This window comes from Anopheles aquasalis, chromosome 3 (assembly GCF_943734665.1).
Source record: "Anopheles aquasalis chromosome 3, idAnoAquaMG_Q_19, whole genome shotgun sequence".
Classification (NCBI taxonomy): domain Eukaryota; kingdom Metazoa; phylum Arthropoda; class Insecta; order Diptera; family Culicidae; genus Anopheles; species Anopheles aquasalis.
The window spans coordinates 7277501-7290000 of NC_064878.1; the positions used below are offsets into that span (position 1 = coordinate 7277501).

The 12500-nt window shown below is 51.7% G+C and overlaps 3 protein-coding genes across 5 annotated transcripts in view; 2 read left to right on the forward strand and 1 right to left on the reverse strand.

Annotated features, from left to right (window-relative positions):
* Positions 1–8118, reverse strand: part of LOC126574099 (pantothenate kinase 3) — a 12916-nt gene extending 4798 nt beyond the window's left edge. The window contains exons 1-2 of one of the 3 annotated variants that reach the window (XM_050234071.1): positions 5106–5437; positions 1–23 (exon numbers count right to left, since the gene is read on the reverse strand). The exon at positions 1–23 is cut by the window's left edge and continues 803 nt beyond it. Coding sequence is in view for 2 of the 3 variants with exons in the window: in XM_050234070.1 (XP_050090027.1) it covers positions 1–23; positions 3713–3856 (167 nt within the window). In the remaining variant the exon portion in view is untranslated. Of the gene's footprint in view, positions 24–3712; positions 4013–5105; positions 5438–6943 lie in introns of those variants that run through there. The other 2 variants (XM_050234070.1, XM_050234072.1) reach the window with 2 other exon arrangements.
* Positions 8032–10593, forward strand: LOC126574100 (aarF domain-containing kinase 1). The gene is made up of 3 exons (XM_050234073.1): positions 8032–8174; positions 8389–9633; positions 9704–10593. The coding sequence occupies exons 2-3, from the start codon at positions 8425–8427 to the stop codon at positions 10043–10045; spliced, it is 1551 nt and encodes a 516-aa protein (XP_050090030.1). The 5' UTR covers positions 8032–8174; positions 8389–8424; the 3' UTR covers positions 10046–10593.
* Positions 10594–10829: 236 nt separating this feature from the next.
* LOC126577780 (uncharacterized) overlaps positions 10830–12500 on the forward strand; it is a 3224-nt gene continuing 1553 nt past the window's right edge. The window contains exons 1-4 of the mRNA XM_050239713.1: positions 10830–11265; positions 11365–11403; positions 11573–11847; positions 11924–12500. The exon at positions 11924–12500 is cut by the window's right edge and continues 1553 nt beyond it. Coding sequence (XP_050095670.1) covers positions 10984–11265; positions 11365–11403; positions 11573–11847; positions 11924–12500 — 1173 coding nt within the window. The 5' untranslated portion in view covers positions 10830–10983. The remainder of the gene's footprint in view (positions 11266–11364; positions 11404–11572; positions 11848–11923) is intronic.

A 12500-nucleotide genomic window follows, 5' to 3' on the forward strand; every position in this document is an offset into this window, starting at 1 on the left:
ACGATTGCCGCGTTCAGCGCCACCTAAAGCGAGTCGCGTTGACGTAGAGCAGTAGGGAAGAAGGGGGCAATGGTCTTGTTACTGTAGAGAGCTAGGGCACATACATGCTGTCAGGGAGGGAGGGATCTTGCGGAGGAGGTTTTCCTTGTTTTCTTTGTCGCTCCAAACGAAAACGAGCTGCGTAATGCAGGCCGGTGGTAAGATAAGGCTAAAGTTCGAATCGGTATAGCGCCGCACCGAGGTGCGATTGCAATGTTGTTGTTTTTTCTTTTTCTGTTGCTACAACTCAACGCAATATGGATTTAATTAACCGAATGGTTGGGATAGTGGCCATGTTTTAGTTCCACTGGGCAGCCAGCCTGGACATTACAATTTAACGCTAATCGATTGCGTCGCAATCAACCTTCACCTGGCCCGAGCTGATGAATGTGTGTCCCGAATCCGACGCACTACTACGTCGTCGCAGGCGTGAAAAAAACGAACGCTTATCGCGTTTTGCAAAATATTGTTCGTCATTGAGGTCGTCCCACTCTCGGTTGGGGAAGAAGATAACGTCCAAGCCACTTGCCACTCGCCATTCGATACAGTGGATCACATCTCCTCTCCGCAACAACCAACGGTTGGTGCTTATTTGTGTTAAGCAGCAACTTACCAGCAGTGGTCACCGGGATTTGCTTGGCCTGGCTAGGGCCTAGCGGGTGCTTAGCTGAGCGTGAATCCGCACGTTGAATTGTGTTTAATGAGCCAATTTGGACAACCTTTTTTTGCAGCGTCCTCTCGCGTACGCTTCTCTCGCTCAACAACATGCGTCATTAGCAGCAGTAGCACCATCATCATCACCAACAATTAGCATTGCTGTCCGCACTTCAAATTGCGGAATCGGGACCCGGTCGGAAGGTTGAATCACAATCGATCAACACTGGCATGGGGCAAAGATGTGGCACAATCTGTACACACAATCAATTGGCATTCAATGCCGCTGATGTTTGATGACGCGCCTGGTTCCCGATTTGGCGCTGGTTTTTTTCACGGGAAATTTTTATTTGCAAATTCTATTCGAAGGTAAAAGTGATCTTCTTGAAATAGACGCCGTTACTCCGCGCCCAGGTGTTACTGGCCCCATGGAAACCGATGAGGGGAGGCAACAAACATCAACGACGCGGTGGTGTTGATTGGATCTTATCGGAGGATTAAAGGATCATGGAGCGCCTCCCGCCCGCCACATGGTCTAATTGAATGCACAATCAGGTAAGTTAGAGTCACGCAAAGGCTGATAATCGATTGCACTGACTTCAGGGACACACAATTATCGGTAGATTCGCCAAGGGATCAACAAAATGGCGAATTGAAATTGGTCACCAAACAGTTACCTTTCTTATATCCAGGCAATTGGAAAGAAATTCCCGATTATCATCCCCCCAAAAAACACAACACAAAACGTGCGTCAGATCATACGATGACACGATCGCACCCGGACCTTGAGGTTGACGCACGTGTTACGCGGAAAATCGTCTACAGCTGGAATCGACGAATTGCTTTTGACGATTTGACCAGACCCCCAGTTGGATGATGGCCAAAATCAATCACCAGTGAGGTCTGGTTCATACCATCACCACACAGGAGGGTGAGTATCCTCGCGTCAGCTAATCATCGGAACACCGATTTACGATCAACCATGTGGCGGCGGTGCGATGGTGTGCTAGCTGCTGCTACTGCTGCTGCCACTGATCTGCTGATCGGTTGTTTTGGCTACCATCTTCGTGACGTAAATACAACACACTCAACATGTCGGAACCAACTTTTTTCAGCGTCGTCTTCAGGTTCTTCATTCGACGTCGACCAAAAGTGGAACCAAAAGCGAATCGAACCAAAGTTCTTGTACCGGAGGCAGTGGCGCTGCTGCTGCTGCTGCTGCTAAGTGTATGCTTAGCATACATTAATGTAAAGATATTCAACTACCGCCACTAAATTCCTGCGCACACCTCTCGAGCCACACGGTCCGCCGCGGTGTAAACAGAAACACAGAGACTTGCTCACTCGCTCGCTCGTGCTCATTACTCGTGTGGTTCATTTTAACATCACTTTTTTTTTGCTGTGCGGACTCAAAACCGTCGTCGTCGAGCTGAAAATGGAAATCAGAGTCAACCCGGGGTTTAACCTGCGCCCGGTTGGCTGGGTGGCTCTGCCCAACAAACGTTCGGTGCTTTGCGCGTTAAACAACCTCGACCACTGCCACTGCTGTTCGTCGGATTTGCACTCTTGACGCTTACGCGATTTTGTTGCCAGCGAATGAGGGGGGGGGGGGGGGGGGGGGGACAGAAAAAGGGGGTCAAACCTTCTTAGACGCACATAAAGCACACCTCTACCTGCTGCTGCTTGCTTGTTACTGGAGTTAAACACAAACTTCATACCACGGGGCGTTCTCATCAGAACGCCAGATTTTCGCCAGACCAAACCGAACCCACAACACTACAGCTGTACGATGACGTCACCGACCGACTGATGGGTGATGAGCCTCCATTTTTATTAAATATGGTGGAACAGCACCACCAACAAAAAAAAAACGACAACGAGACGAGACAAGGCAAACAAACATGGCACCAGCACCACCGAACGGACGGAGCACACGAAATGGGGGGCCTACATCGAGTGGTCGGTTGAGGCCACAAACGAGGCAATGTTTATGGACAACATTTTCCACTCTTTTTATTTCGCTTCTTTATTCCAGCGTCCCGGTTAGTGGTGCTGTTGTTGTTGTTGTTGCTGCTGCTGCTGGTGTGTCGTTTTGATAACCTTCCTTTCGCCGAAAATGTGCGAATCACTAGCAGGCATCGTGCGCGCCATGGCAGTGCTTGGCGCTTCCCCGGTGGTCGGTACTGCATAGAGGTACAATCACTTGTGGCTTCTGATCTACAAAAACTGAGCCACCGAGAAGGTTCCCTCGCGGGCGCGCGCACGGCGATTACGCAGCAATACCAGCAGCAGCAGCAGCAGCAGCAGCAGCAGCAGCAGCAAGAGAAGCAGACATTGCGACTAGGCGCCACGGGCGCTATCTCAAGCGTGGCCACTAGAGAATCAACCTTTGATCGATGTGCTCATAGTGTGATGGCAGTGTGCGTGCGTGCGTTTGTCACTTGAAGGCTCGACAACATGGCTTACTAGACGACTAGCTAGCGTCCTGTTAAACGTGGATTACTAGAGTGTCGCTATGGTGACTAGATCCGGCTGGCTTTACGCTGCAAGGAGCCGCAGAATGTCAGGTGCGTTACGCATCAGGCGATCTTATCTAATAATGCCACACAAAAAAAACCCCTTATATCTCCCACAGAGTTTCCGATGCACGCCGTTGAACACACGACGCCTTTTGCCCTGGTGATCACCGAGGCTCACTTCACCTTCGGGCCATTTATGATACAAACACGCACACCAGCAGCCTCCCCGGTTCGATAACTTTTGCCTTCCAAAACGCCACCAAACACCGCAAATGAAGAAACGGACCAAAAACAACCAAACTACACAGCAACAACAACAACAAAAATGGCAAAACCATCAATCCCGCCCTGTTGCTCTCGGTACCACCAGCATGAAAGCCGACAACAATGCTAACAAAGATAAGGGGGGAAAAGGGGGGCGAGTAGAAGCGACGTGCGGCGTGGTGTTGATGCAATCTGCGCGATTGCGTTCGTGAGGCTCCCGCTATCATGCTTATTACCACATCGATCGCACCGCTCGCATGGATATCGGTAGCAGCAGCAGCAGCAGCAGCAGCAGAGTTATCCCCTTGGACCGGTGTCAAGGTTGTCGGCGTACAGGTGCATGCAGTCGCTAGCCACCCTAACAGGTCGAGGTAACGCATCTACTTCCGTCTACGCAGCACCGCCTCTGGGTCTTCTGGGGTGGCGTGTGTACCACGCGGTCCCTGCATGCAAGTCCCTGTTACTACGTCGATCCTTTCGTGTCTATCCTAGCACCTGAACCGCGTCTTCCGGACACGATTCTAGCGATTCTAGTGGCCTAGATTACACTGCGAGCGCGCGCTGTTGACATTGGCGGTGGCCATTGGCTCCGAAGCATCGGGGAAAAAGTTGCTTCCGGTTACAAAAGGGTTAGTGACGACATGGCGGCAGCGGTACACCGCTGAACCGGTTCACTAACCAACGGTGATCGTCGCAAAGAGAAGTGGTTTGTGTTTTTTAGGAGTTTTTGATTTTTTCTGCGCTCATGATCGACCTACTAACATAAAATACTAACAGAAACGGGTGTGTTCTTCATCCGATCTACGCATCCTTTCCATTTCATTTCACGTGTTTACTCCAAAACCGATCGAATGGACCTTGGTTGAGCTATTGGTTGGCAAGGGGGTTGGAGAAGATGGGCGAGTGATGATCGATTCGACCCTCAACCGGCGGTCAAGTCGCACACACAGAGACACAAATACGCGACCCCGCTCTTCTCACACGCTCCATTTCACGCGACGCCCCGATTCGCAAAAGGAGAAATGCGTAAGGAATGCGACATGGCGTGTGCCGTAAGGGTGGTCACGCCACCCTTATGCGGCCTAATGTTGTCATAAGTCGACAAACGGTGTGGTGTTGGTCCGGTGACCTGATCGTGGCGGCGACAGGTATTTTTGCAGCACCCTCCCGGCTTGTGTGGCCAACATTTTTGTGTGCGCATAACAACAAGGAAGCACCAAGCGCCATCATATGTACGCCACCACCTCGGGCATGGACTATGGTTGGCCGCAAAATCGGCGCCCAAATCGATTACACAATATACGCAGCGAGCAGAGAGTCGTGACGATGGTGCGCGCAGCGACAGACAGACAGAGACGCTAACGGGAGGGGAAGTGGTGTGTGCGTTGTGCAGATATTGACATCACGACCCCCCGGGGGAGGGGGAGTGTACCACAACCAGGTAGCAACAGCGCGTCCGTTGATCGTTCATGATCTAGCGCAACAGAGGAAAACAAGGAAAACCATTCCGATACGCGCAAGCAGCAGATAAAGAAGATGGACCATGGGATAGGCCAAAGGGGTGGCCTTGTACATTTCGCGGGGTTATGGGCACAAAAACACAGACACACAGAAACACACGACACCTACGGTTAGGCCACTGGGACACACGGATTGCCGGAGAACAAATGGGAACCACGGTTCACAACGGAAACGATGTCGTAGAGTGATGTCACAAACCACGCCACGCGTTCAACACTAACAAACACCCAGCCCAGCCCAGCATCAATCGCTGGACACACTACTGGAGACAACAGGCGAAAGTGCGTCCGTTTTGCGCGCTACCGAGACGAGAGTGAGAATTCGCGACCGTGCTCCCGGCTAGCGGACCGACGGCTCGATCATCTGATTATCACGCGAGATCGGAGGCCAATGGAGCCGCCTGAGCACTGGTTCACCGCGCTGGAATGGAATTGTGTGCCGCGCTAAAAAGGGAGAGAGAGCGTGAGAGTGGCCACAGCCTAGCGACGGCACGAGAGATCACACGACTGTTGCGTGGCCGGCGGATGAGCGTGCGCGCGCCCGAGGTCTACACGTTACGCGTGGAGCGTTACGGTGGGCGGATGAACGCGGTTCATCGCGGGGCGCGCGCGCAATGATAAGTGTTTGGCGCAAAAGGGCGCCAAAATGGTTTTAGTATCGAGCGAAATGTGTTCTAGGCCTTCGGATGCTTGGATTCTAACTTATACTTTATCGATCCTGTTAGTGCTTCTCGATGTCTTGAGCTTAAGAAAGAGTAGTCCTTGAATAGACGACGACAAATTCCATCGCCAACATAGGAACCAAGATCATTTGCCACTTTCATGAATTATCTAAAAATAATAATAATTTATAATTTTCTATTGCTAATCGTAGTAGGCATTGTTGTCCAATGTTTTCTACAAACCCTAGTAGACATCGAAAAACACATAACAGTCGATGGTTCTGAATTAATTTTTAAACATTCTTTTCGAAGAATGTCTTCAGCACAATTTTGAACGAAATTCACAACATTTTTTTACAGTCTGCAAATCTGAGATCTGCAAATCTGTCTGTTTATCTTCGTCCACTTTAACTTTTAAGTTCATATCTTTTTACATGCCTTTCTCTTCATCTCTTCTGATTTCCACTTGTATGTTTTAGTTACCAGTACGATCTTATGTCAATAACACACCCATAAAACACAGCCAGAAGCTAATCTCGCTGTTGTAATTATCATAAACCAACACTTGAGTTTCTATTAAATATAATGCGTCTTTTCAATGACTGCGGCGTGCACCAGCAACATGTTTACTAGCTGATACGAGCACCATGGCCGCCCCACAATGGTTCACCTGCCGGTTAGCTTGAATCTCTTCACTCATAACTGTGGGCAAGATAACTGTACCTCCCAACTGATAGCACACTCCAAAAGGTGGGAACGGGGTGACACTTGCGCGAATGTGACAAGTTTATTGGTTCAGCTTATCAGCTTCGTCGTAGTCGTCGTCGTCGCCGTCGTTGTTGGCAGGTTGTACCAACCGAACTAACGCAGATCAACACCCAAAGCCAGCAGACAAATTTGGCTCATCGGTTGCCAATGAATCGGCCGGAACGGCCCCGAGAGGGTACGGGTACTTTCTCCGTTTTTCATTTCCGCCCAAGACTCATTAGTGTTGGCCGACTTGGCGGTCGGTCATTCGACTCTGGCTGGCATGCAAATGCAATCATGAAATGATCGCAACCCAATGCAGCACAATTTAGCTGGCGCGCCAAGACGGACACGATTGAGGCCATGTTTGCGGTCTCTGCATCTTCCACATACTCTCTCTATCTCTGTCTCTGTCTCCATGCGGTGGTGGAATGCTTCGGTATTTAATACGAGATGCCGCATCATTGGAGTGGAGTGACCAGCACCATGGCCTACCCGAAACGGATTTATGCGAGTTTTTCCACAAACTTTCACTCACCTTTTCGTATCTTTTCCTTGGAGCTACCCTCGGCCGCTGAGCTAGCCATGCTTTTTTGGGGTGGTCGCAACGATGACGATGATGATGACGTCGACGGTGACGATGCTGCAGCTTGGGCACGAGGCGCAGGGGAGAGTGTGAAGGTCTAGAGGGGCTCCCTAGGGGTGAAGGGTGCTCTCGGTTCCGTTTCGATCTGATCCGATGGGTTTCGTTTCCCTCCGATCACAGGCGTAGTAGGCCGAATGGTGTTCTCGTTACCGGTGCAATCCGCTGCATGGTGATGGACGATGCGATGATGATGATGTGGGAGAGGACGGACTTGCACCCCGATCGTCCTATTTACGGTGAATCAACAATGCACATACACGCACACACAGGCAGAGACGCGCGCGGCCGCTGCACTCTTTAGCAGCACGTAAACAAACAAATCCGGCAAGATCCGCTGCAGCACCAGCATCCGCCGTCGTGCCGCCACACGAACCCAGCCACAGTACGAGTGTCAACCATGAAATCACAGTAGACCGTAGTAGCAACAACGAATCTTACGGCCTGCTTCAGATCGTTCGACGAAAGCAAATGGGGTCTCCCGTTCCGGCCGTCTCTGGATGATCTCTTCTCTCGTAGCAGCGGCACGGATCGTAAACTTGCGTGGACCGTCTCGGGGCGGATCGACGGACGGACGAACTGGGGGGATCTGCACAAAAATACACCGAAACCGGAACACACAATCACAGGTCACTGTGCGACCGGTACACGTCGACGAGAAAAGTGTCCGTTTCACGATTTTTCTCCCGTTTTTCCAGCGGCGACCGCAGCACAAAACAGCAACACGCTCCTGCGATTTCTTCTTTTTCTTCTTCTTTTTTCGTGATATCTGTCAACCGTCGTGGATGACGTTGCCGGGGGGTTTCACGATGGCGCGCACTGGACGCGCAAAGTCAACAACACCCACCACCCACTGCCCACCCAAAAACGGGGTCGCGGCACGAACCACCCCTTTGCTGGCGAAGACGAACTTCCCCCACCGCCGCGCACCACAATCGTCGCCTTCGGTCATACGCTTTCACGTGCGTGCGAGGCGCGAACAACTCCCAACGGCACCAGCACCGTGGCGGTGGTGTTTCCGAAGAGAAGCATCGAGAATCGAACGATAACGACGGCACCGGGAGCACGACGGGTTCTGGGTGTAGGGGTTTGCCTCCAGCAGAACGGAGCTGTAACGACAATTTACGTAAGTGCCACTCTGCTTTCTGGCCACTGGTCAGCCCGCCAACCGTATGTTCGGAATGATATCCGAATTTCGTCATCGCCTGCTGCTGCTGCTCATCCCTCGACCAACTTTCTCCGAATTCCTGTCACGCATACGCGCCCCGTGTCGAAGCAGCGCAGGCACCTCCTTGGACTGCTGCGGAGTGATTAATCATACTTTTTTGGTTTCTCTTCAGTGATCCGATCACCGATCTGCAGCGGAAAGCTGGAAAATGTCCTTTCGGCGTGCCCTCAAGTATGGTATCGCCGGGAGTGCCGTGCTCGGTACGGGACTGAGTCTGCACGCAAACGATTACGATTTCAACTCGGTCGGGATAGTACGGTTGGCACGAGCCGGAGCGACCGTGTTCGATATTGGCCGCACCTACCAGGCCAACCTGTACAGCCGCAAGTGGCCAGACAAAAAGGCGGCCGAGTATGTGCAGCTGAAAAGTGAAACGCATCGGTTGGCGGCCGAAAGGTTGCTCGAACTGTGTCGCACAAACCGTGGAGTGTACATAAAGGTTGGCCAGCATATCGGGGCCCTCGAGTACCTGTTGCCGCCGGAGTACGTCAACACGATGAAGGTGCTGCACAGCAATGCACCGCAGAATCCGGTCGAGGATCTGTACCGTGTGATACGGCAGGATTTGCGCATCGAACCGGACGAACTGTTTGAATCGTTCGATCCGGAACCACTCGGTACGGCCTCACTGGCACAGGTACACCGTGCGACGCTAAAGGATGGCCGTGAGGTTGCGGTAAAGGTGCAGCACCCGTACGTGAAAGGCAACTCAACGGTGGACATCAAAACGATGGAGGTGCTCGTTAAGCTGGTAGCCTGGACGTTTCCGGACTTTAAGTTCCAGTGGCTGGTGGACGAATCGAAGCGCAATCTACCGGTCGAGCTGGACTTTGCCCATGAGGGCCGTAATGCGGAGAAGGTGCGCGAAATGTTCCGCCACTATCGGTGGTTGAAGATACCGGGCGTTATCTGGGAGTACACGACGTCCCGGGTGCTGATGATGGAGTACACCAAGGGTGGCCAGGTGAACGATCTCGAGTACATTCAGCGTGAGCGGCTCGATCCGTACGATATTGCCAACAAAATCGGTCAGCTGTACTCGAACATGATCTTCCTGAAGGGATTCGTACACAGTGACCCACACCCGGGTAACATCTTGGTGCGGAGAGGTGAAAGTGGCACCGAGATCGTGCTGCTGGACCATGGCCTGTACGCGGAGTTGACGGAGAAGTTCCGTTACAACTACTCGCAGCTGTGGTTGAGTATACTGCGCGTCGATCAACTCGGTATGAAGCGGTACGCACAGGCGCTCGGTGTTGAGGGTTCGATGTGGGGTTTGTTCGCGTGCATGGTCACCGGGCGGCCCTGGAACTCGGTTATCCACGGTGTGGACAAAGTGAAACAGGACGATGCGGAGGTAAGCTAGCGAAACCGTGAAGATCTCGATCACGAATGGTGCTAATACGAGCTCTGCTCTCCCATTACAGAAGGAAATGATCCAAAACGAAGGCAAACTCGTGCTGCCCCACATCTCGGACGTGCTCGAGAAGGTGGACCGGCAGATGCTGCTGGTGCTGAAGACGAACGATCTGATCCGTGGCATCGAGACGACACTGCGCACCCAAAACCGTATGACCGCGTTTTGGGTGATGTCCAAGTGTTGCGTCAAAAGCATCGGCAGCCAGGAGTATCTGATTGCACCGTCCACCTGGAGCAAGCTGGCCATCTGCCTGCGGGAACAGTGGTCCATTCTGAAGCTGAACCTCTACTACCTCTACCGCGGTATCGTCTCGCTGCATCTGCTTTCGACGCTGAAAATGATGTTCTAAATTCGATCGTTAGCACCTCGATCGATTATACTCAGGAAGAGGTCACCTTCCCTCCCGTTCTAAGGGGTAGGGAAGGTGCAGAAAGGAGTGGGCTATGGGTTTAGTTCATTAGGCGCATTAAGTGTAATTAAGCGGAAGACAAGCGAGAATCGAACGAAGCAAAGAAGAAACCGATTCTTCTGTTCGTTCGTTTGCACTCCTAACTCTCGCATCTATGGGCTGGTCTTGGTGGGTTTTTTTGCTTCATATTTTAGAGAATTATTACTATTTTTTTATAGAAGGTTTTCACAATCACTGTTGTTTTGTTTTTGCCCGTTTGCGCTAAGTAGCTATTAATTAGGTTCGCTAGGTAAAACGCTATTAATCAAATCGATCATTACGGTATCGGACCAAAGGCTTATGGTCGCAGTAATTACAATATTCTGCTTCGTATGCTCAGCAGTGTTCTTCATCAGTTTTGTCGGGCTTATTCGCTGACTAGGCGACTACGACCCCCCGTGTATATGTGTAAAGAGAATGAATGCAAATAAATGTTATATTTATACCGAAACCGGACCATGGTTTTTATAATGCGCCCGAAAAAAGGGATTCCGAACTGCAACTGCTCACAATTCCAGTCACATGGCAAAAACTCAAATTTACAACTTTCCAGACAACGCGCCTGACAGTTGCTGTCAATGGCGGCCGTGGCCGCCTGAATATGTGTGTGTGTGTACCTCGCATTTCGAACGAATCACAGGCCTTCGGCGCGTTGCCGTCCTTTCAAAAATCAGGAAAAGCGCGAAAGGCAGCTGAGTGTGCTTGTGCGTGCCGTGAACTCGGAGAAACCTGTGCAAAATCCTTCCCCCGCGGAGGAAACGACGGAACCAAGAGCTACGAATTGGAGGATTGGTGGATTACGAAATTCCCAAAAAAAAAGAAGGTTCGTAACGGGCAAAATGCAGATCAATAAAACGGAGCAAGCGGCGACGACGATGACGGAGCTCGGCGGAAGGATCCAAGTAGGCCCATCGGTACCAGCAGCAACGGTGGCAGCAGCGGCAGCAGGACCCTCTGCGTTGGCCACCACCGTGGTGGATGCCCCGACGGATACGGATTCTTTGGCAGCGCAAGAGCAGCAACAGTGGGGCATTATGCAGTTGTTCTCGATCTCGGAGGTAACCCAGGCCTCACTCGTCTATTGCCAGCGTGCATTGCGCGATTTCGTGAAACTGCACCAGGTAATAACACCGTTGGCATGGCCGCTGGCCATGGAATCGTAGTAACGCGCGAGGAACGTTCATTTCGCTAATTTAAACACTTCCTGCTTCTCGCCACAGGTTGTAGCGTACCAAATCGATAAACTACCACCGAAAAAGGTAAGCGCGAGAGAGCCCTTTTCCCTGCCGCTCATGTTTGTGTGCATGCAAATTTATTTGTCCCTCGAGGAGGACGTTGGCATGTGTTTTTTTTTCTTAGCCACAAAACATGCCGCGCTACAACGGAAACAGTTCGATTCTAATCCCATCTATTGTCTCTGCGTTACAGGTGTTCCAAGCGAAACAGTATCTAATCGATTTGGAAGATGAAATCCGTAGTATCGGCAAGGAGCAGGAAGGAATGGTAGCCGAAGTGACGGAGAAGTTGCGCGAATTCCAACAATTTATTCTGTTGTCGCGTGGAATCAACATTCCGAACGAGCTGGCGGACGGGTACGTGTCCAACACGTTCCAACGGTACTACGAGACGTGTGGCAGTCATGTCAGTCCTCCGCCCGGTCTCACGTTGCGGCGCAATGTGGCCGAAATCGCCGAACATTACAGGTAACCTAGCTAACAAGCGCCACAGGCACCGGCAATCTTCCGTCATTCTAACGGCTCTCGTGGGTCCGCTTTTCAGCATCGAAGCGATACTGAATCTGTACGACGAGGAGTGCATCGAGCGGACACCCCAGTCTCGTTCGCTGTTGAAGAAACGGCGCAAGCAAGGTCCACAGCCACTGTTGGTTGCTTCCTCACGATCGCTGCTGAAGCCGCCAACAGGAGAATCGAAAACCGAAGGGGCAGAAACAGAAACCACCTCTAGCACCGTTGTTGCCGCTCGGCTTGCAACGAAGGAACGGCGTGCGTTTGCCAACATCGGTAAGCCACCGATAAAGGCACAAGAAGTTGCAGATGCGGAAGACCACTTCCCTGCAGACGTGGCGATCAAAGTGGAGCCAGAAATAATCATCGAAGTGGAACAACAACAGCCACAACCACAACCACAGTGGCCTCTGCCGGGTAAAGCTTGGAAACCGGGCTTCCGTGGTCGGCCACCGAAGGTCGCCAAGGAGCTAGGCCTACAGAAAACTGCCGTAAATGACAGAGAGCTAAAACCGAGCGTGAAAGATGAACCAGAGGACATCGAGGAAGCGGAAGCGGAAGAACAAGAAGGACAGGAAGCGCAGGAAGCGCAGGAACAGGAACCTTGGGTT

Coding starts and splice junctions, on each gene's coding strand:
- LOC126574100 (XM_050234073.1), top strand. CDS start 8,425: ATGTCCTTTCGGCGTGCCCTCAAGTATGGTATCGCCGGGAGTGCCGTG. Junction 9,634..9,703: donor TGAAACAGGACGATGCGGAG/GTAAGCTAGCGA, acceptor CTCCCATTACAG/AAGGAAATGATCCAAAACGA.